Genomic DNA, 22208 nt, shown 5'->3' with positions numbered 1-22208 from the left:
TGATACGTATGATTTAGCCTGGAGCTGCAATGTGTAGATTCAGATTGTGGGAAAAAGGCTGCAGAGTCTGTACTAGTAGTCCGCTGCTTTATTTTACACAGTGGTGACACTGGACAACAACAGCTTGGGTAAAGTTTTGGACTGAACAAGACACATTTGTCCCTGCTCTGTGGTAGAAACCCATCCATCTGTGTGCCTGAGTGCTTTCATTGTCTCCTCCTTTATCACTTCCCACTTGTGACATCACTTTGTCTAGTTAACAGCAACTTGCCATTTACAGAGCCAAGAAACTAAGAAAATGTTCCAATTTTCATACCAGGAAAGGCCATAAGGTGCATTCTGCATATTGAATGCCTCAGAAACTGGTTTTGTGAAACCGTAAGCACCCAAAGCACAAGTGCATACAATCCTATTCTAGCTGCTTGATGTTTTTGCTTTTGGTGCATTGTTTTTATACTCTAATAAATCTTCTCGCGTTCTGCTTTGCATCTCTCCATCTGGCACTGCTGATATCAGATTAAGGAATGAAGAAGGAAGAGGGCAAGAAGCTGCACCCATTAGGAACTGGGTTGGTACAGTCCAGGCTATAGTACATAAACTCCTTAATACAAAGTCCAACCCCCCCATAAAGAGAAAAAAGTGCTCTTGTAAGAGCAACAGACTTTTCTGCCTAATTCTTACAGAGGCATAATGCTGCCAGCTGCTTTCATTGAGGTTGTTTCTTGTCCTGGGGAGTGAGATGCTGCTGTGTGAGGGGGACAAACAGTGCCCTGGAAACAGTGGTTCCTGCAGCTCAGTCCAGCCCAGCTGAACTGGCTGGCTGGGGGAAAGCACCATGCAAATATGCTTGTGCTGTCACCAGAGCTGGACAAGTTACAGAGCAGAATAGCAGCTAACTCTTCTCCAAGCCCTTGCAGCACTGATGCCACCACAGTGTGTGTGTCCCTTCTGCAGCCAGCATGCTGGGAGAGTAAGGCAGCCATACCTAAACCCATTGTGAAAATCAAAGGCAATTGCACCTGCGCTCTCTAATATTTCCATCACCATGAGTATCCAACCTCCTGTAAAGGAAATCCATATGTCATCTTGTAATGTTAGGAAAATAGACACTTAGCATAGTAAGCCGTACATTGACTGTTCTATCGCCATGTCCTGCTGCTCCAGAAGAGCAGATTGTAAATGACACATATCACCGGAGATACTAACCCTTTCCCTGTAGCTAACACTTTCACAGTATTGCTTTAATGTTAGGTTTGTTGAAAGAACTTTTTCATGTTCTGTTCCCAAATGTCAGTGATCAAGAGGGAGAAGGAAGACGAGTGCTGATGGTCTCTGAGAGTCCTCCCTCCCTGAGTATGTTGAGAATTTAGATGGTAGAACACCTTCCTCCAAAGCACTGTATGTAGAGATTAATGAAACCTTTATGTATTTTACAGATCTGATTGGGAGAGAATCTTAAATTTAGAAAAACTTGACACTACTGTAGCTTGTCTAGGTTGAAAAGAAAACTAATTTCAACATGTTGAAAATCCCACTAATGTGGAAATTTCCAGTTCTAATCTGCTCTGAAGATCACACAAATAACATTTCATGTTTTTATGGCAGCAGATCAGAACCGCATCATTCCTTTCTTCCATATGGCAAGGATGATGCAAAATAATAGCTGGAGTGAGAAAAAAAAATAAATCTGTGACTATTTGAAATACGAAGAAGAAGAGCTTCATTGAAACGATCACTTTGGAACATCATCCCTCCTAACTCAGAGCTCCTCAGCACACATTTGGCACAAGCTCTGCTAGGGTTTGCTTCTGCACTACCGACGACTAGAGATGCAGAATCTCAGATGCATTTTTTTCTCCACCGAAAGCAATTGGCGTAAAATCGAACTAGTCCTGTGCTATCTGGCTTGAAGACCCTCTGCAGAATATAATAGCTATCCTACTAATATTCCAGTATTTTCTTTCAATTGAGTGACTGGGTGATTTGTGAAGAAAGAACAAATTTGTGAAGACGAGGATTTTCCCTCCATGCCAGCACCAGGCTGGACCTCCCTGTGTCCTGTGCAGGCCATAATGGATGACAGTATCTCCCAAGAGAGTTGGTGGCATTGCAAAGAGGCCATGCCTCCACTGCTCCAAACAAGGAGCTTTTTACAGCAAAACAACTGATATGAATGGCCTTTTTTGTCTGTGAAGAAAGTGTGTGTTTCCAGGCATGTGCAGGGCACAGAGATGGCAGCTGCTGAGGGAGCAGTGCTTGGCCAAGCTGGAGATCCCGCTGGGCAGAACCAAAATAGCACATGACCTCATCACTCATTAAAGAATAACTTGTCCTGCACTACGGGTATCAATCCTCCATGACTCCTTCACAAGACTCTGGGGTGAACACTTAATTCATGAGAGTTAAATGTCCACTAACACATACACAGAAAGGCTCGTCTACCATTCTAGAAAATGTAACAAACAGAAGCTACTAACTCTTAGTCATTATAAAGCGATGTGGGAAAAAACATTGCAGAAATACAGGCAACTGACCTGAACTTGCCATTTTTTTTAAACATAAGTGAAATATCTTCTTCCATGCTAGATCTTGAGTGATGCTGTTTCTGTGATGCTCCTTTGACAATTTGTGAGATGAATTGGACACCTGGGATATCTCACCCTATTTGCATTTATTTCAGGGAAGAGTTTAAGGCATCTCTTTTTTAAGGAGAAGGAATTATTTTTTTCCCCTCCAGAAATGTACTTATGTATCTTCTGTGCTTACTTCACCATCTTTTTAAGATCAAGTCATCACCAGCTTGAAATGTTTACTTAGATTTATTTTTTCTTACACCAATGCAGGTGAAATTATGTATTTCCTTGTCCAATGAAGACACAAACATCCTGTAAGAACAAAGTTCTCGGGATCGTTCCATAGAAATGTTCACACACACACTAGCAAAGAGGTTTTGTGTTCTGTATGCATGGGTAGTTTGGAAGGTATATAGGCAAACCAAAGCATGCCATTTTAGATTCTTGTGTCACGTGCTATTGATCATGCATGTGGGACTCTGATAATTATGAAACCAATGGACAAAGCATCTGGCATTGCTATCCATCTTGAGCATAATAAAAATTCATTTAGTTTTAATTTCACTTCATGGAAATTAGAAATTTCCCCAATCACTGTATTGATTATATAATTATTATTGTTAAGTAGTACAGTTCTGAAGGACACTGCAGGCCATGGAAAAATGATCAATAATATGTTAGATGGGAAATCATGTACATTAACAGTGGTGAATCATCCTTCACTGATAATAAAGGAAAGAAGAAAGTGCAAGTATATTTTATACTGAAGCAGTGACTACAGTAACCCACGCCTAGAGTATGGAGTTGCCTGAGAAAGCTTGAACCCAGATCTCCACTAAGCCAGACCAGGCCAGGGGGTGCCCAGCAGGACACTGAGCACACAGGGTCCTGGCATAGCATGACTATGAGAGGTCCCATGTGCAGAAGGCATCACTCCTACAGAATACAGAGCCTTGGGGCAGAGACATGCTGGCATCTTCACAAAGGCAAAGTACAGGATGCTGTCTTTACCTTGCTTACTTAGGAAAAATGGACTCTGATTTGGACTACGCTAAATGGAGATACCTGGCCCAAACAGTCACATCCCATCCCATCTTCCTGAGAGACACATGTTGCAAGGAATTTAGGACTGCTCCTGAGGAAAGCGATCCAGAATCTTCTCTGAAACTTGTGTTGGTTTCTACGAGGCCACGGAAGTTGTTGGGACTGCGGCATTTCTTCAGCAGGAGCCACCTCAGGGCCAACAGCCGCCAAGCAGCGGCAGGAAGCCACACCGCTGGTCTGCCCTTCTGCAGGGCCATGCCCTGTGCCTGAGGGCTGGACCTTTTCCAGTCGTGGGCTGTATGGCTGCTGCAGAAGCTGCTTCTGGCCACATGTTAACACAGGCTGTGACAGGCTGTAATTTCAGTACTGAGGCAATGCTCGTCTTTGGAGCAAAACGAAGGGGATAGCTGCTGCATGGGAGCTCTCTGTATGTACCATGATGGCTGCTGTCATGGGTCTCTAGCTGGTGGCATGCAGGCTACTATGGGAAAACTGCTTAGGAGCTGAGTCTGCACATTCTGCCAACAAGAAGGGGTTGTCAGCATGATGAAGTCTATCAGTATCCTGATGCTTCAAATCAGCGTTTGGTTTTAAAATTCAGCGATACTGATGAAGCCAAAGCTTAGTGGGAAACATAACAGATGTCATGAGACTCATGCTAAAACTGGGAGAGAGCTGTGTAAATGCAGCACCAGTGGGCTGAACTGCAGGCATTTCACCTTCAGGAAATAAAGTTTTGCACTAGAAAAAACTCTTTTGTGGAAGTCTGAAATGACGTTGCTTTACAGCCAATGAAGCAAACCAACACCACCTGCGGAGCGCCTGCTGCTGTCCCACAGCCTTCACTGGAAAGGACTGGAAGGAAGACACAGTAAAACCTGGAGGCAAGTGCTGCTCACAGCTGCCCAGACATTGTGTTTGCACAGGGAATTTGAGGCAGGGATATGAAGAAATCGTTCTCTTCAGTTTCCATATCAGGTTTTCAGATCAGCGCTCTTCCCAGCCTTTCCTCCTCCAGGCTGCTTGCAGTGTGGAGTGCTCTTTTCCTGTTTACCCTTACATGCCTTTTTATTACCAGGCAGGATTTTATTTTTTTATTTTTTTATTTTTTTAAAGCACACTCAGGCGCCTGCTTGTTTTTTTCTAAAGCTCTACGGGGATTTGTTGGCGTCTTTTGTAGCAGGTCATCCTGTTTTCAGACAAAGTTCCTGTCTTGTTAAAAACAATCATTTCTGGATGTCTCCGTGTGGCTCCTGCTTTTAATCATCCTGAGTCCTTGAGCCACATAGTCAGCACCCCATTTATGTAGGTTGTGTTTGTTTGTTTGTAGCCTTAAAAAAAAAAAAAAAAAAGGAAGAAAGAAAAGAAAGGGAAAGCCACTGTGGCACACTCAGGATGAAGGCTACTAGACGCAGACAGAGTGGCGGCAGCAGCCAGCCCCCTTCCCACTGTTGACAGTGCCCTTTCCTCTGCGAGTGGGAGCAGGCTGGCTGCAGATGTTGGGAGGGGACCAGCCAGAGCAGCGCTGCTGGGCAGGGTCTGTGCTCAAAGCACCTTGCTGAAAGAAGCACATGGCAACAATCATAGAATCACCAAGGTTGGAAAAGACCTCCAAGATCATCCAGTTCAACTATTCACCTGCCACCAATATTTCCCACTGAACCATGTCCCTCAGTACAACATCTAAATATTTCTTGAATACCTCCAGGGATGGAGACAATGCTGTATATGGCTCTAAAACCCATGGATGGACAGTAATAATGCTAGTCTAATCCTATATAGCTTGTTGGCTTTAAATTTAATGTTGAGAGAAATGCTCAGACAACTCTCTGCCATATTCCACCTGTTTTAATTCTCTACGTGCCTCCTACAACTGTAGTAAGGGCAACTAACAAGAGTGCATCCATGTAGCCAACACCTCATGTGATGAGGGGATTGCTGCTGTTTAAATTACAGTGAGGCTGCGATGGACATCCTGCATGGCTTACTTTGAGACAGAGATAGGAGATTAGCCCTTTGGTAGAAGACAGTCTCATCATGGGAGGGCAGCTAGTGCCTCTTAGCTAGTCCCCCTTCCAAGCTGGTGGCCAGTTTGAAAGTTAGAATATGTAAATAAACCCCAATGATCAGTGATAAAAAATGCTTGAGTGTTTAATGAGCATACTTAGTAACCTTCACATATTAATAGAAGGGGAATAATTCCACAGAAGGTGGCATGCTTTGCCTTAAGCTGAGACTAGAAGTCCAGTTTCTTTTACCTCTCCCAAGGGGAAGGGCTCACTCTGTATGCCAGCCTGTGTTGCTGCTCTGGAGCTCGCACTTTCCAGCCTCCTATCTGCTGGGGAGTACTGCTATTACAAATGGCAAATAATAAAAAAGACAACTAATACATTCTCCTTACTGGCTCCCACATCTTAAGAGGTCTTGGCCCACCACCTTTACTCACATAGTGAAAGCTCACTTTCAAGGGTACCTTCCAGAGTTTTTATGTACTGTTATGTTCCAGGAGGTGATGAAACATGTTTCAAAATATGTATACTTAAAAGTGTTGTGGCTTGCATGTCTATCAAGAGAAACGGTATATTATGTGATTCCTTATGCTGAACACTCCTGCAAAATGATCATCAATCAAAGCTTCAGCCTTTGGTAAATTGAACCCTGACAGTTCTTATACGAAGATGTTACACAATCCCTAACCCAAATGCTTTGATCTCCTAAGTCAAAGTCAATACGTCCAGCTGGATAAATAGCATTAAGCCCAGCACTCTTCCTGTGTAAGTGATAAAAAAATTGATGAAGTCCTGACTTGCAGAAGCACAGGTGCTTTAAATCAATGGACTACAGTTCACCAAAGCTATTAATACCAACCCTGGAAGTCCCGACTGGAAGCAAAGAGCTTTGTAATTTTAATGCACCTTAGTTCAGTACCGGAGTTCAAATGAGGTCATTTTCAGATGGCCACAAACACTGGGATGGTGCAAGTCAGTTAAGCCATTTGCTTTAACTGGACTAGTGGCACAGAGCTGAGATTCAATCTCCCTGCAGCACAACAGGGTGAACTTTCCCAGATGCGTCTGCAGAAACAGATTTACAGCCCTGTCCCTGTCTCTGTCCTAAAGTCCTCTCTTCCTAAACATTAGACATGTCCCCCTCCCTCCTTGTCTCAGGACCCTCAGACTTTTTCAAAACTCATTTATTCTTCTTGGACTCCAAACTGACTATGGTAAGAATGCCTCCTCTTCTTCCTCTTCCCTGTGTTACCACAGGCCCACAGCCCCTCTCCCTGGGTAACAGCAGGGCTCAGGCAGGTTTCCTGCCCTACAGCTTACTCACTTCCCAGCATCAATAATCTATTACAGATACTGTCTTAGTGCCCATTCCCCTCCTCCCCAATAATAATGAAATTCTTGAAAGCTTGAGATAAATATCCTGTTACAAAACAGATGATCAGGATGAATATTTCTTTCATCCTCTAAGTCACTACTTGTGGGGGAGTGGAGATAGTCTGTTTAGCCATATGGATGGTTTTCTATCATCCGCAAATGTCACTGACAGCAGGGCAAAAAAAAATAATAATAAAAAGAATTATTTGACATGATCTTTGGATTGTGTCATATGAAACCCCCAATTCTTGGGAGGTAAAATTCACCCTGGCCCAAGGGCTACTCCATAGAAAATACTGGCCACACGTTCTTATGAAAACCCTGATAACATATGAGAAATTTCAGAAGAACATGGATCTTATGCTGAGAAAACCCTTTGAGGAAATCTCTGAAGGAGCTGGATAAAGGACACAGGGCTGGAGTTGCACAGACCCACAGGACAGAGGATGATGTAGGGAACATGTTGGGGTCACCCTGTATCCCTTGCTTGGGCCTCGCTGTGCCACAGCTGGACCTGATCCTCCCAGCACATCTTCCCCATTTCATCTCCGCCATCTATGGTCAGAAGTTCATTTTCCTCATCTTTCTAAAAGAGATGTGCTGAATGCAGCTTAATGGATTACCAGCACCCCTGATCGATTCCAAGCCCTGAGAATAAAAAGCTTTTGGTTAATTTCTCTGTAATTTTGGACTCATCTGCCTTCTAAAGCAATATATTTTTGCAGTGACTCAGTTGCAAAATCAATGTGGACTATGCTTATAAAAGAAAATAGGCAATCAACATCCTGGGTCCTATCCCAGGCACTGCTGATGCCTTTATTATGTCAACTAATCTTAAAAAAAACTGCTTTAACATCACTCATGGGGAGGTGAAGCACTGCCATTTAAAATGGGTTTTGCTGCACACATCACTGTTATTCTAACGGTTGTGAATTTTACTATTGTTCCTTGCTACTACTTTAATGCTACAGTTACTATTTATTATGGAACATATACATGAAGAGAATTGGGTCAATTTACCTACAGTTGTTTTCCAACTAGAACCAGAATATCTGCTGCTCTGTTTGTTTCCAGTCCAGTTGCTAGCCTGAGAACACTGATCATCTTACTCAGCTGAGACAAAGAGCAGCCAAGTGATTGAATCAAGTGATACTTCCTCAGTGCGGAGTGGCAGATTTGCATCTGACAATTAGAAGATTGTAATCAGTGTTTTCCCATAGCAGCATATCTCTAAGCTTCAATGATTAATAATGTAGCCTTCACACATTTATTTTTGTAGATTTTCAGGGGAAAAAAAAAAGTCCAGCTAACAAAATCCTTCAAAGAAAATATCTTGTTGTACACTGAGGTGCCCCGGCTGTCAGTGCTTAGAAGCTGACCAATGCGGGTAGCTGACCTCCCCCTATGCAGATGTAAGAGTCCCTGCCCCACCTGATGTAGCAGAGGCATTGCGTGTGTTCTCAACGAGTCTTGGAGTGGGAGCAATTATTTAAAATAATTAGTTTGTGTCTGAACCTAAGAGAAACAAATTTTATCAGCGAGCATAGAGAGTTCTTGGTATGCAAAAACTCACATTTATTTGCCTCCAATTTTCTCTGAGTAACTATGTGAATTGACACGGGTGGCAGTTGAAAGCACTGAGCCATAGTGAAGAGTGCTCTCATCCTCAGCGCTCACTGCAGAAGACTTAGTTCCTTTATTTACTTTGCACAAATCCTGGAGAGGAAATATGAGGCACTGAACATCCCTTTGTTTTTGCTCATTGGATTTAAGCAATTCCTCCTGCACACATCAGAACAATGAACCCCTTCAGTCCACCAGGCTGCGAGTGATATAAGGGCATGGATTCATACTGCAGATCTCCAGTTTTCCAGTTTTTGGAGCAGCAGTTGGACGATTGCAGAAACTGCAGATTCAAACCTCGAGTTCGCTAATTTCAGAGGCAAGTGATAAAATAAACCCCCTTATGCTAAGAGTCTAAGCTGGCACAAAATATATATTAGTAAGCTGGAACATCCAGGCTTAAGTTGTCCTCACTAATTGGAAAAAATTGCTGTCCAAAAATAAATTAGTTGGAACTCAAAGAACACAGGTTACCTCCGTGATTCCTCATTATGTACTGTCACTGGTAGAGCCTTCATCTAACGTACTTCCAGTCCAGGCAAGGATTTGCTAACAGTGCCGATGTATGCAAGCACCTACACATGGATCCTGTTCTGCTTCCATACCCAGAGAGCAAATAACACAGCCCTTCTCTGGGGCTGACTCCAGGAAATCTACTTTTTCAGGTGAAAAACAACCTACAGTTCTTTTCTTGACTACCCAGCAGCCACAGACTAATGCTGTCTTCCTGGTTGATCGCTCAGGCATGTCAGCTGGATGCCCAGCACCACTCAGATTTATGACTTGCCTCGTCATGGTATCATGTAGAAGAACAGACAGTGTTTCAAGGTCATGATCACTTGAAAGATTTAATACTTAACCAAGAAAAAAAAATAAAAATAAAAAATCCATTGGTTAGTTTGATGGGAGGATTTTGGTTGTAAAGGCACAGCTTGGATCAAACAAAAGAGAATACAGTTATCTGATTTTGTTTCTTTCCTACTTGATCTTTAGAGAGAAATCTTGCCTGAAAATGTCACTTGGACACTGATTTAGCCTGACTAATTTAGGTATCTTGCTCTTGGGAGACAAACCAGTTTTCCTTATTTCCCCGCGTAATACACGCAGAAGAGCAGTTGCCTTGGAATTGAATCCACTGTATGTCAGTGGGGCGCCTAACCTATTCACCTTGAACATGGGATGTAAGGCATGACTGGATTTAGCAGGGGGGTTGCACTATCATTCTGCAGCCCAAAAATTATGTAGGCAAAAAAGTAAAAAAAAAAAACCAACTCCACCAAACCCTTAAAATAAAATGTAAAAAAAAGGTGTTGAGGTGGGTGTGATGATGAAAAAGCTGACGGGCCCTTACATTCGATGGCAGCAATTAGCTCTAACATAGTAAATTCCAGGCATATGGCATGGCAACTTTCGCACCCTCTTATATGATTTAAAACGGTTCTCACAAATGTTCGTCTCACTGTAACTGTGAAAAATCTCCTGTTTTCTCAAGATTAAAACTGCTCCAATATCTTGCCCTGACAAGTGACGCTTCAAAAAATGCCCCAACCCCTCCAAATCCATCTAAGGCAATGATGTGTGTTTAATGCAAGAGAACAACTATTAGAATATTTTTGACTGAAAAGAACTCAGTTAAGCTGCCAGATATGTCAAAAGTTCCTTGCTACCCTGACACTTACGTAATTGTTCTGTGAACACCCACACACCGGAATAGACCTACTCCACCAAAAACTGCAGGGCTGACTCACTGAGCGTTCCTCTACGTATCTGAAAACCCAACCATCTAGGATACATCATCCCCAGCGTAATTCCAATGTGATTTCCCTGAATCAGTAAAGTTACAGTTCACTTGGGGAAAAAAAAAAGGGATCATCTCCTTCTTTAGGATCCTGCCCACGTATCGTGGAGGAAGCAGCCAAGAAGGGCAGTGCTGTGGGACCAACTGGAAAGGAAGCAGGCTACTGCTGAATCTTCATCCTTGTTTTCTGCATGCTTCAGAGTTCTATTTGGTGCCTCTCCCATTACAATTCTGGTGTGATTCAGAAATGCTTGACTTCTCCCATCTGATAGGGTTGCCACATGAAATGAACCAAATTGGAACTGAAAGAGAACAAAAGAAATAACTAATTTTTATAAAAGATTCTGAAGAAAACCACTGTGAGAGAGCAGAGAGGCTTCAATGCATCACTGGAAAGCACAGGGGTGTAGACATCTCTACACTGACCTCTTGTCAACACACTCAAAGAGAGATTTATCTGCACAGTTTAGCCAGAATAGGGAGCTTTGAGAAAATATTGTATACTTTACAGCTATACTATAAAGCAACTCGGAGTAGGTAATAATTTAATCTAATTTACCTTTGTGGTATGCCGATGACACCAGTGCACCAAATGAGTAACATAAACTGTGACCACAAAAAGCACTGTGGTCATCATGCCATGGTGCTCTGACATACCAAGTGACCACCTGGTATTTAGGTTGGACAGTTCTACCATAGAGACCTCATAAATATCTAAGCATAAGTAAAGCCAGGATAAACAACAGCAAATTCTCATGTCAACACTGACAGAAATTACACTTGTACACACTCAGTCTTCAAGGTTGTGTTGTGTACTGCAAAACTTCTAAATGCTGAATCACAGATGAAGAAATAACTACTATATCCACCTATGCCCATACTTTGAGATATATGCCTTTTAAAAGGATAGTACACCTTAAACATGTATTTTTCTACTAACATGCACAAATCAGTACTATCCCAGACATGTTAAATTTCTACAGGTTTCTTGCACCAACAAAGGTCTTTCAAGCTTCCAGAAAACAAATAAATTAGTAGAGAATTAGGAGGTGTGGTGACTCCTTGAGATCATTGTAATTTGGTTTTGTAGTTTTCCTCACATCTCCCACTACCTGTTTACGTGTATGGGGTGGGAGCACGGTGAAGCATATCAAACTGAACCAACTGAACCAGAAGGCTTCACTCTTTGCACTAGTGATGCCACTGGTGCTTCAAATTCCGCATGCGGTTTGATCTTTTTCTAGCTGAGTAGAACATTTTAGCACCTAGGTCAGACCATAAGTTTGGTCAGTGCATTTACACCATTTGGTTCAGGTCCTGCCTTGCCCATGAGAGGTCCCCACAGGGGTTACACCTGTGGAAAGCAAAGCAGACATGCTAAGTGGGGGCTGCAGGTATCAGGATATGCGTCTGTCCACTTCCCTACTCCTGCAACATCCTGGAGCCAAACTGTGTGCTCAGCTCGAGGAGGTTTCCAGAACACATTCCAGAGATCATATAAAAACCAGGCAGAAGAAACTGAATTGTTCATGGGTTAGATTCCTAATAGCCTCTCTTTGGAACCAGAACATGAGATAGCTGTGCTACATTTCTGTTCCTGAATATGCCTGTGCCAGGATGAAGATCTTTTTCTTACATAATTTGCTGCCCTTGCTCTGCTCCCTGCACAGCTGATTTAAACTGCACTGTACAGAGACACAGGCTTGATGATGCCTTCTACAGCCTGGAACAAGCCGTCAGCCATCCCAGGGGCAGGCTTTATTCCCATGGTTAGAGTGAATAACTAGGGAGGGATGTGGGATCAGGGAACCTTGCAAGTGCAGAGGAAGATAAAAAGCGTAGCGTTGGGAACAGAGTCGCTTTCTACACTTGCTTGATGCTGTCAGGTTTGGTTCCCTGTGGGATGAGTGAACTGGAGGAAAATGGGACAGGGTTAGTGCAGTGACATGCTCCAGCAAAGGCACTATTGCTTCCCCAGGTAAGCCCACGTGCTAGTGCCTAGTAAGCCCTTCTGAGCACATTAAAATGGGCTGCACTAAAAAGATTACAGCATTTTCTCAGCTGTCTCATCTGTGGTGATGTGCATGCCTGGTATAGCATTGCCTGAATAGCAGGGAATGTCAGAGATAAAAGACACCAGAATGTAAAGCAAGGGAACAGACTTTGGACATGGCTGAGCTCTTTGGCATTGGCAAGGAAATAAAGTAAGTACACAGTTGTCTCTGTGCAAACCACATGATATTCCTGCACCGTGGAATGGCATTTCTGAGTAGGGATTGCTGTTTTCCACAGCAGGGGTAACAGAATTATATGAATCCAGTTTCCAACACATAAGCTAATTTACTGACTTATTCTCTGCCACCAAACTTAAGGGAATATCAGTATTTTAATTCAATCACTGTCCTATTATTCCTTTTAAAGTTTGCTCTGCTTCTCCTTTTTGCTTCCTTTGTACAGTTCATTTTTTATTTGAAAGCTTTCCAATGAACATGCAATTATTTGTAATTAAAGTATACAGCCTTCTGTTCAAGTCTATTATTTTTAAGACAGAGCTGTCCACCTGCGCCACATTTCTATTGCCAGCAGAATGTGAACCACCATGAAGTGATACACAGGTGAATACCACCAAACCTGGTTACTACCAAGTAGTAGTGGGGAAAAAAAATAGAGGGGGAAAAAAAGGAAAAAAAAAAATAAAATGAGTGGAGTGCTGGCCTGCGTGCCTGGCTAACACACTGCATGCATGCTTTGTGTTGCCTTCTTTGCCCTCCTGCAAGCTTAGTTTCATCCTCTATTGCAGAGAGAGAGCCCTACCAGCTGTTACAGATCTGCTGCGGAACAAGCCTGCTCAGTCTGCATGCCCTGAGGAACAATTTGGGGAACTCAGGTATGAGCTCCATTCAGACAAGAGTTTATTTTGTACTAACAGAAGTCAAAAGAAAACAAAGCCTCTTGAATAAATGCATTTCCGTAGTAGCTGTTAAGTATATTAAAGTCATTCCAAAGTAATTGCTAATTATATTACTTTATTACAAGGCACAATTAAATATGTGCTTGAGGTCATCCAGCTATTTGCTGTTTCAAGGAAAGCACTTGAGTCAAAAGGATTTCCTAAATGGAGTCATTCAGTGTTTTATTTCTCCGACTTCAGGAATTATTCTAGAATGTGAATAATTGGACATTGAATAATCAGTGAAATACTATTTCCATAAATTGTTTGTGCTTTACATAAAACAAGCAACATGCTTCAAAGAACACATTTGTTCTCTCTTTGCAGCACCCTGCACGGACCATATTGGCACCACACGTGCTGCATTTTATGTCGGGTTTGGTCTGGGATGAGTTGTGTGCTTCTATTTCCAAATAGATAATTCACACAAATCAACACAGTTAATTCTCACTTCTACCGAAATTAAAAGGAACTGAGAGAGGGTTTCACACCTAAACCCAGAGGTGAGACTCACAGGCTCTAAGTTAGGCACCTGTTAAGAGAAAGAACAAGTCAGAGAGTGAATGTCTAGGTTTTAGCAATCAAAAGCTGAATGCCTGCCACCACAGGCCGATTCAGTCAAGGCTGACAGTCATGATCTTCAAAATTCATGGCTAACTGTAACATGTCAGCGGAGAAATACATTTTCATTACGCTTTCCACGCACCTGCACACCAACATTAAACTGAGCTCCATCTCAACCAAAGCCCTGACGCCAGCACATTTCATGCTCCTTGGCCTCCTCCACTGGGTAATCTTTGCATTTACTTCACAGACATAAAACAGCCCTGAGACAGAGGGTCCCCCCTGCCACTTTGATTCAGATCATCAGTGGGAGCTGGAAAACCAAGGCTGGGGCTCCTGCTTTCGTAAGTACTTAGTTCTGCCACATGGGGAAGGCTGGATCAAAGGAACAGAAAAGCCTTTCCCATTCCTGTTTTCTTCTTTTTCCTTATAAAAAGGCTACAGTCAGATTCCAGGTCAAGTGGAAAAGAGATGTGAACCTGCATCTTTAAAGGAAGAGAGCACTTATGAAAGGAAAACGCTTTCCCATCCTTTCTTCCCTCTTCAAGAAGAAGCCTTGGAGGATGGCTCTGCCTCTCTGTCTCTGTCCCAAGTCATGAAGTGGCTCACAGTGGCCCAGTTGGCCCAGTTTCAAAATGTCTTAGGTATCTGCATTTTTTTGGTACTTCTCTCTCCTATTACACTGTGCAGAAAGTCCATCTGCCAAACTCAGGGTTCTTGTTACAGGAAAGGAACTGGCTAAGCAATGCTGAACTCTAATCTCCATTTTCCACTCTCGTCTGCATCACCTACAGTCCAAAGGTCAGCCAGATAGGCCTTATGTGATGAGGATGCCCTGAACTGGGATGAGGAGGTTTCTTTCACAGCCAGGGAGGTACAAAAAGAAAAACAAGCAAACAAACCTGAACCACCCAGAGATGGACATCGCAGGGTTCAAAAACTGCCTTTGCCTTGACTGGAATAACGATGGTGAACAGGAACGAGCTCCTCTTACTGCTGAGGTACTATAAAGCCTTCTGGAAGCTGAAGTGACCTGTGATGCTTGGGCCATAGATCCGGTGCTTGATAAAGCAGCACATGGTCGCATGGTCCGCTCCTGCACGCCCTCAGTGACCAACAGGTTAAAGTGGTTCAAACAGAAAAAGCGAGGGCACGCAACAAAGCACAATGTATCTTTCACTATCCCCCAGTTATCTTCAGCTGGTGGGAGCTGAGGGAGGTCCTGGCACAGAGGGTGTCCCTTCTATTGCATGTGTTCAACTCCACCGCAGCACAGAATCTCCTGTCTGGCTCCCAGCTCTGAAACACCACCGTCAAACTGTTGCCATGCAATGAGCTGGCAGTAGCCATCATCATAACAAGTCTGCCCCCAGATCCACTTGGGAAACACAACTCTCTTGAGCACGCTTCATATCAATATTTATTGCCTTCATATATCTAACCTTAACATTCATAATATTTCAATCAGATCTGACAGTACTAATGATGAAAATGGCTTTAAACGCTATCACTATTTATTGCTGCATTACTACTAGGCAGGTAGCTCAATGGGTTTGATAAACGGCTTGCATAACACGTAACTTGCAGTTAAAATGCTGAATGACTAAGAACTTTATTTTAAACTACTGCCATCAAACGTCACTGAAAATGCCCTGAAGATGACAATCAGAATGTATTTTCTTCCTAAAATATTATAGTCATCAAGGAGGCAAGTTTTCCTTATATGAATGTGGAAGCATTTGATAGAAATACACGTCTACATATATCTTAGTTGAGATGATATTTTGATTGCTTTTTTTCAAACCCAAACTCTGAAACACAACTCATCTTGTCTGTGGTGTTAAAAAAAGGAATCAATGCACACTGTAAGCCACGTCAATTAATAACAACATGGACTACGAACAGCAAATTGCATTTTATCATTGCATCGAGCCAGCTGGGACTTGCCACAGTGTTATACTGAAATTGCCTCCATCTCCATCTCTCGGGCCATCACTTGATATCACACTTGTTTGTTTTCTAGATGGACCTATTATTTTTACAGCGCCAGCTCCACAGAGTTGGCCGTCACAGCCAAACCATTTACCTGCGCTGAGCACAGCCAGCGCTCAGGGACGGGACAAGCTTTACAGAACGCTTTCCAGCCTTTCATCTTGGCAGCACGGGCTCTGTCACAACCCCGCTGCGGTGCCACCTTAGTGCCACGTCCCATCAGCATCACGCGTGCCGGCAGCGCGGGGAACGCGGCCGCCTTACGAGCGGGATTAGCCCCCGCGGAACGACGTTACCCCCGCGCCGGCAGCGGGATTAGCGTCCAGGCCGGGCTTCTCCCGGGTTATTTTCGCTGCTGGCTTTTCACTTACCCCCGCGGCTAAGCCGCTCCCGGTCTCGCCCCGCCGCGCCCCCACGTCCTTCCGCTGGCAGCGGCGGGCTGGGGGGCGCCGGGACCGCGTCCGCGGACGGCAGAGGGGCGGCACGACGCGGAAAGCCGGGGTGGGGGGGAAGCAGCGGGGCGAGCCGGGAGCTCACCCTGCGTGAGGATCAGCTGAGGACAGGGCCGGCAGCCCGCCCCTCGTGACAACGGAATCCCCCCTTCTTCCCCCCAGCGCCCTGGCTCGGAGCGGCGGTCGGGGGGGACGTGGGGCTGAGGGAAGGGGCGCGGGGGGCAGGAAGGGGGAAGGGGGCCAGGAAGGCGCCGCCGGAGCCCCGCGGAGAAGCGGCGGGGCCGGGGCCGGGGCCGGGCCGCGCCCCCTCACCTGCCCCCGCCGTCCCCACCCGCTGCGCCGCGGCCGCCGCTTGTTTGCACTCGGCTTATCCGGAGCGGAAATTCCTTTCCGTTTTTGTGAATGACAAACTCATTAACAATTCATCAACACAACCTGTTCCAGCCGGCCCGTCGCCGCGGCAACAGCCCCTTCCGCGAGCCCCCATTGGCTGCGCCTCAGAATGTCTCCATTGAGCGCGGCGAGGCCGAGCCCATTGAGAGCCGCTGGGTGAGAGGAGACAGCGCTCCGGGCAGCGCCGGCACCGGGGCGGGAGGGAGAGAGGGAGGGAGCAGCCCCGCTCTGCGCCGAGCCGGGCAGCTCCGCTCGGAGGCACGCTAATTGGATTTCATTCACTCAGGGCGGAGGAAAAGCCCAAGGGCTCGGGCTGCAGCGGCGATTAGGCAGGTTCATTCAGGGATTCATTGACAAAAAAAAAAAAGAGAGAGAACGGGCAGCAAGCAGCGCGCACGCACACGGAGCCGCACACACACACACATAGATAGACACACACAGACACACACACACGCAGCCGCTGCTCCCTCCCGTGGCTCCGCCGCCCGGCGCGGGGGAGGCGCGGGGGGGCTGCGTGATTCACTTCCCCGGGGCGGGGGGAGATAAGTTGTGCGGAGTTGCGGGGCCGCAGCCCGACCGCACGCCCCTGTGAGAGCGAGGGGCGCTTCCCGAGCCCGCTCTGCGCCCCCCGTCCTTCCTCATGCTAGATACGTTCAGACCCGTCTCTTTCGCGTCGGAAATGGCGATTAGTAAATCCGTGGCGTGGCTGAACGAACAGCTGGAGATGGGCAACGACCGGCTGCTGCTGATGGACTGCCGACCTCAGGAGTTGTACGAGTCGTCCCACATCGAGTCGGCCATCAACGTGGCCATCCCCGGCATCATGCTGCGGCGGCTGCAGAAGGGCAACCTGCCCCTGCGCGCCCTGGTCGCCAGCAGCGAGGAAGACCGCGAGCGCTTCGCCCGCCGTTGCGGCACCGATACGGTGGTGCTGTACGACGAGCACAGCCGCGACTGGAACGAGAACACGGGCGGCGAGTCCGTGCTGGGGCTGCTGCTCAAGCGTCTGAAAGACGAGGGCTGCAAGGCGTTCTATCTGGAAGGTGAGCGAGATTCTACGGTTCTGTCGGAAGGGACCGGGTGGGCCCGGGCACTGCGCGCTGATAACCCGGGTAGGGGCTTCTTCCTCTCCTCGCTTTGTTTAAAGGGGCCCCGGGGGCTGGAGGGCTGCGATGGGGAGCGGGAAGGACGGACAGACGGTCGAACAAGCGGACCGCCGTCCGCACAGCGCCCCGCAGCGCGGAGCGGCTCCGGGCTGTAATCCTGGGCGATCTGAGCCTCACGCCGCAGCGGGAGATTTTGCTAAACCTTCATTTGGGTCAGTCAGTCCGTCTGCTGACACTGTGGCGTTTTCCTTTTTTTTTTTTGCCTGAGACTCGAGGAGGTGGGGAAACAGATGTCCCTTTGCACACTGAGCTCTCCCAGGCTTGCCGTGCTATATGTATATCTATCAGGTTGCGATTTTTTCCCCCTTGCTTTCCTCCCTAGGTGGTTTCAGTAAGTTCCAGGCCGAGTTTGCCCTGCACTGCGAAACGAACCTAGACAGCTCATGTAGCAGCAGCTCCCCTCCTCTGCCCGTCTTGGGCTTGGGAGGCCTTCGAATCAGCTCAGATTCGTCATCGGACATCGAGTCTGACATTGACAGAGACCCCAATAGTGCCACCGACTCGGATGGCAGCCCGCTCTCCACGAACCAGCCTTCCTTTCCCGTGGAGATCTTACCCTACCTCTACTTGGGCTGTGCCAAGGACTCCACGAACCTGGACGTTTTAGAAGAGTTTGGCATAAAATACATCTTGAATGTTACCCCCAACCTGCCCAACCTCTTTGAAAACGCCGGCGAGTTCAAGTACAAGCAGATCCCCATCTCAGACCACTGGAGCCAAAACCTGTCTCAATTCTTCCCCGAGGCCATCTCCTTTATAGGTGAGACCCTGTTCTTTGCCAGCAGCTCCGTGGTGAGCAGCAGAACCCCCCTATGCCTTTCTCAGAAATCAAACAGATTTCGGGTGAGAAGCGGGAGCAGCGTTTCTCCCAGTCTCTGGGGGATGATGCTCCGCTTTCTGATCTTTAATTTCATTTATTTATTTATTTATTTATTTATTTAAGCCGGCTTAAAGGGGTGAAGGTTTGTTGAGGGGAAGTGTGCCTTGTGCAGGCTGCAGCTGCATACCTGGCCTGGTGCTGGGAATTCCTCTCTGAGCCGCCTGAGTGGAAGCTGGGGACTGAGCAGTGCTCAGGATGGGGTTATTTTTAAATCTCCTCTTAGGGGAGAGGGATAAGGCAAATGAGCCCCGAGCTGGTGGTGGCTTATACGTCTTTTGTTGTTTCGTTGGCTTTTTTTTTTTCTCTTGCTTTTTTCTTTTTTTTCTTTTTCCCTTTCTTGAGGTTACTGGAGAGCAGCATAATGAAAAGAAACATTCCGGGGATCTAAGTTTAGCTTTTAAATGCAAGTTACTCATAACTGGCAAATGTATAGTAAGGGCTTTAATTAAATCCCACGGTAATAATGATCTACCTCTCGGGCGCCGTGCCCCGGCCCTGTGCCGCTATCCGCCGGCTCTGGGAACGCTCTCCCGTGGGTTCGAAGCGTCCGCTTTCGCCTCCCCGTCAGCTGGGGGAGGGCTGAGATCGGGGTGCGGTGGGGTGAGCACCGTATTATCTGTTGGGAAGCTGTGCTGTAATCCGGTTGAATGATACCGGTAATAGTGGAGAATGTAGGTAATCTGAGCCCAGCAGGAAGAAATGTGGGCTGGAAGCCACAAAGAAACTAATCTCCAGGCATTGTAATGCATTTCCTATTACAAAGGAACCCATTTTCAACCAATGTTGACATCCTGTTCCTCCTAATGGGCTGTCCCCTGTGACTTCCCTCATTCTTTTTAAATGCCTGAATACCTCCATTGTTAGCTGCACAACAGTTGGAGAATAATTTAATAGACCTTTGCAGTCTGCTGGTCTGTATAAAAGGCATTCAGTGACATATTGCAGGATTTCCATGCTGGGGCGAGGGGACTAAGAATTTAAAGCAAATCTCCAAGCGAAAGAGTGTCTTTTAAAGCCGACTTTAAAGCAGTGTCATGTGGCGTACTCCCTTTGTCTCATTCTTAGTTTCCTCAGCTCTTGGGCTCCTGTACATGCACTTGGGGGGGATTCGCCTCTTGTCCTGGTTTTAAGCCGGTGGAGTTAACTCTTGCGTGGTACTGCCGCTGAGATCAGAACGGCCCTTTCTCTTTACCAGATGCTAATCTCGTTTGTGTGGTGAGATCCTTTTCTGAGCCCCTGTCTGATGTGTCCTTCTCTGCCTCTTTGTGCATAGATGAAGCGCGAGGGAAGAATTGTGGCGTCCTGGTGCACTGCTTAGCGGGGATCAGCCGCTCGGTCACGGTGACGGTGGCCTACCTCATGCAGAAGCTCAACCTGTCCATGAACGATGCCTACGACATCGTCAAGATGAAGAAGTCCAACATTTCACCCAACTTCAATTTCATGGGTCAGCTGCTGGACTTTGAACGGACCCTGGGGCTGAGCAGCCCCTGTGACAACCGAGTGCCCAACCAGCAGCTCTACTTCACCACCCCTGCCAACCAGAATGTCTTCCAGGTGGACTCCCTGCAGTCCACGTGAGCTCTCTCAACTTCCCTTCACCTGTCCGTTCCATGGGATCATTCCTCACTGGTTTCTCTTTGGCAGTGAAGAAAGAAAACGCAGCTTTCTCTATTTTCTGGCCTGTGGCACTGCAGAGCAGCAGCCGGTGCAGGCTAGAAAGGGTCACGCGGCACGGAACCGGCTATTGAGGCGGGAGGGAAGGCGATGAGCTCTGGGAGGCCATGGAGGCTGGGCGCAGGTGGCCGTATCCCACTGGCTGGCCCTGAGGACTGCAGAGGGGTGCAGTGGGGCTGGATGGGCCAAGCACGTGTTCCCTGGGACTGGGACTGCCCTGCTTCCCTCTGTGCTTCTGGATCTGTGACATAGGTTCTGTCTTCAGTGAAGACTGGTTATGTTTTGTTTGTCACTTTTTAATTTAGAGGAGCCAAAGAAAGAGATTTCAACGTAGTGTACTTGGAGTATTTCTTTGCCAGGAGCTCAGTAGTGTTCTACTTGATCAATGTAAATATTTAATCTTAAGTCAATTTGCAGCTTTTTTTTTTTTTTTTTGCTTTTTTTTGGTTTGTTTGTTTGTTTTGAATTCATATGTATTCAAGAAATCAATCCAAGGGACACCTAAGTTTTTGTTCTCTTCATAAATTCTGCTTCATTTGTTTTTTTGTTTTTTTGTTTTTTTTTTTTAACTATGGCAAAGAACATATTTGCAGCATGCTCAATCTTAGTGTTCAGCTGAAGCAAGCTTTCCGTGGGGAGAAACGGCAATGGTGAGAAGTTTGCAAGTCATGTTAGTGAACAAGTACAATCTCTTCCTTCATATATTTTTCTTGTGGTGTTTTTTTTGTTTCTCACACTCCTGATGTAGTTTCCACATGATATATATATATTTTTAAATTAAATTCTTTTTTTTTTTTTTTTTTTTTTTGCCTTACCTTTTGTAAATAGATCATCTGGGAGGAGATTTGTTTTTGAGTGCGAAAGATTTTTGGATCACTTTTTAGAACTTTCAGATGTACTAAACAGTGCATTACCTCTGTACAAATTCTTCAGGGAGCTTCACCTCAAATGCAATATTTGCGTCTTTTTTTTCTTGTTTTGTTTTTTTTTTTGTATAAAACTGGAAGTATGTGCGAGCATTTGTACCTGTGTGTACACACAGTGAACCTGCACACGGTTGCCAATAAGGGAGAGTCTAATTCACGGTGTAAAAGTTTTAAGATGGAGTTTATTATAAGAATGTAAAACCTTAAATTATTAATAAATAAATAACTATTTTTGGCTATTGAGAACCAAGCTGGTTTGTTCTCCCTCGTCCCTCTGTGTGGGTGTGGTTAGATGGCACATGCACATATGGTTCTGCTTAAAGGTAATTGTTTTCAGCTTTTGTACAGCCCCTGAGACAATAAGGCCTTGCTTTGCCGTTCAGTCCTCCAGTCCCTAAATGAACAAAGTAAAGTGCACAGGCAGAGTCCTTGCCTCCCTTTGGTGAAGGGAAGGTGCTTCTGCAGTCCTTTAGGCTAATCAGAACATCCCAACACCCCTCTGCTACCCCAGGGATTGATGCACCTGGCCCTGGGGCATAGGGATCACTTTTAGAGCAAGAAGCTGCTGTTTTCTTTGCTCTTTTGTTTATTTACAAGTGAGGGCAGCTCTGTTCCGCATGACAGGAAGTGGGACTGCCATCTCTTTATCTGCATGGCAGAAATTCATTTCTAGAGCCCCATCGTTGTCTGCAGTCAGTCTGTGGTTATTTGACTCTGTCAGACCATGCTGCAGTTTAGCAGGTGAAGGCATGGAGAAAGCATCCCCATGTTCCCATGGTCACCTCAT

At 45.8% G+C, this 22208-nt stretch overlaps 1 protein-coding gene and 1 long non-coding RNA gene across 4 annotated transcripts; one reads left to right on the top strand and one right to left on the bottom strand.

Annotated features, from left to right (window-relative positions):
* Positions 1 to 9452: 9452 nt before the first annotated feature.
* On the bottom strand, positions 9453 to 16699 carry LOC107311349 (uncharacterized). Of its 3 annotated transcripts, none has more exons than XR_014942947.1 (3): positions 16299 to 16685; positions 14838 to 15031; positions 9453 to 10723 (listed from the first exon to the last, which is right to left on the bottom strand). It is a non-coding gene; the product is annotated as an uncharacterized LOC107311349 (long non-coding RNA). The 3 variants fall into 3 exon arrangements; XR_001554009.3 differs by having other exon boundaries at positions 14838 to 14958; XR_014942948.1 differs by lacking the exon at positions 14838 to 15031 and having other exon boundaries at positions 16299 to 16699.
* Positions 16700 to 16852: 153 nt separating this feature from the next.
* On the top strand, positions 16853 to 21671 carry DUSP6 (dual specificity phosphatase 6). The gene is made up of 3 exons (XM_015857810.3): positions 16853 to 17815; positions 18261 to 18698; positions 20092 to 21671. Exons 1-3 carry the CDS (start codon positions 17413 to 17415, stop codon positions 20397 to 20399), a joined length of 1149 nt encoding a protein of 382 aa, XP_015713296.2. The 5' UTR covers positions 16853 to 17412; the 3' UTR covers positions 20400 to 21671.
* Positions 21672 to 22208: the final 537 nt, after the last annotated feature.

Source organism: Coturnix japonica, chromosome 1, assembly GCF_054131305.1.
Source record: "Coturnix japonica strain WE chromosome 1, WE-NBRP24, whole genome shotgun sequence".
Lineage (NCBI taxonomy): Eukaryota > Metazoa > Chordata > Aves > Galliformes > Phasianidae > Coturnix > Coturnix japonica.
The sequence above is the reverse complement of the archived record's forward strand: the minus strand, read 5'-3'. Positions and strand labels throughout refer to the sequence as shown.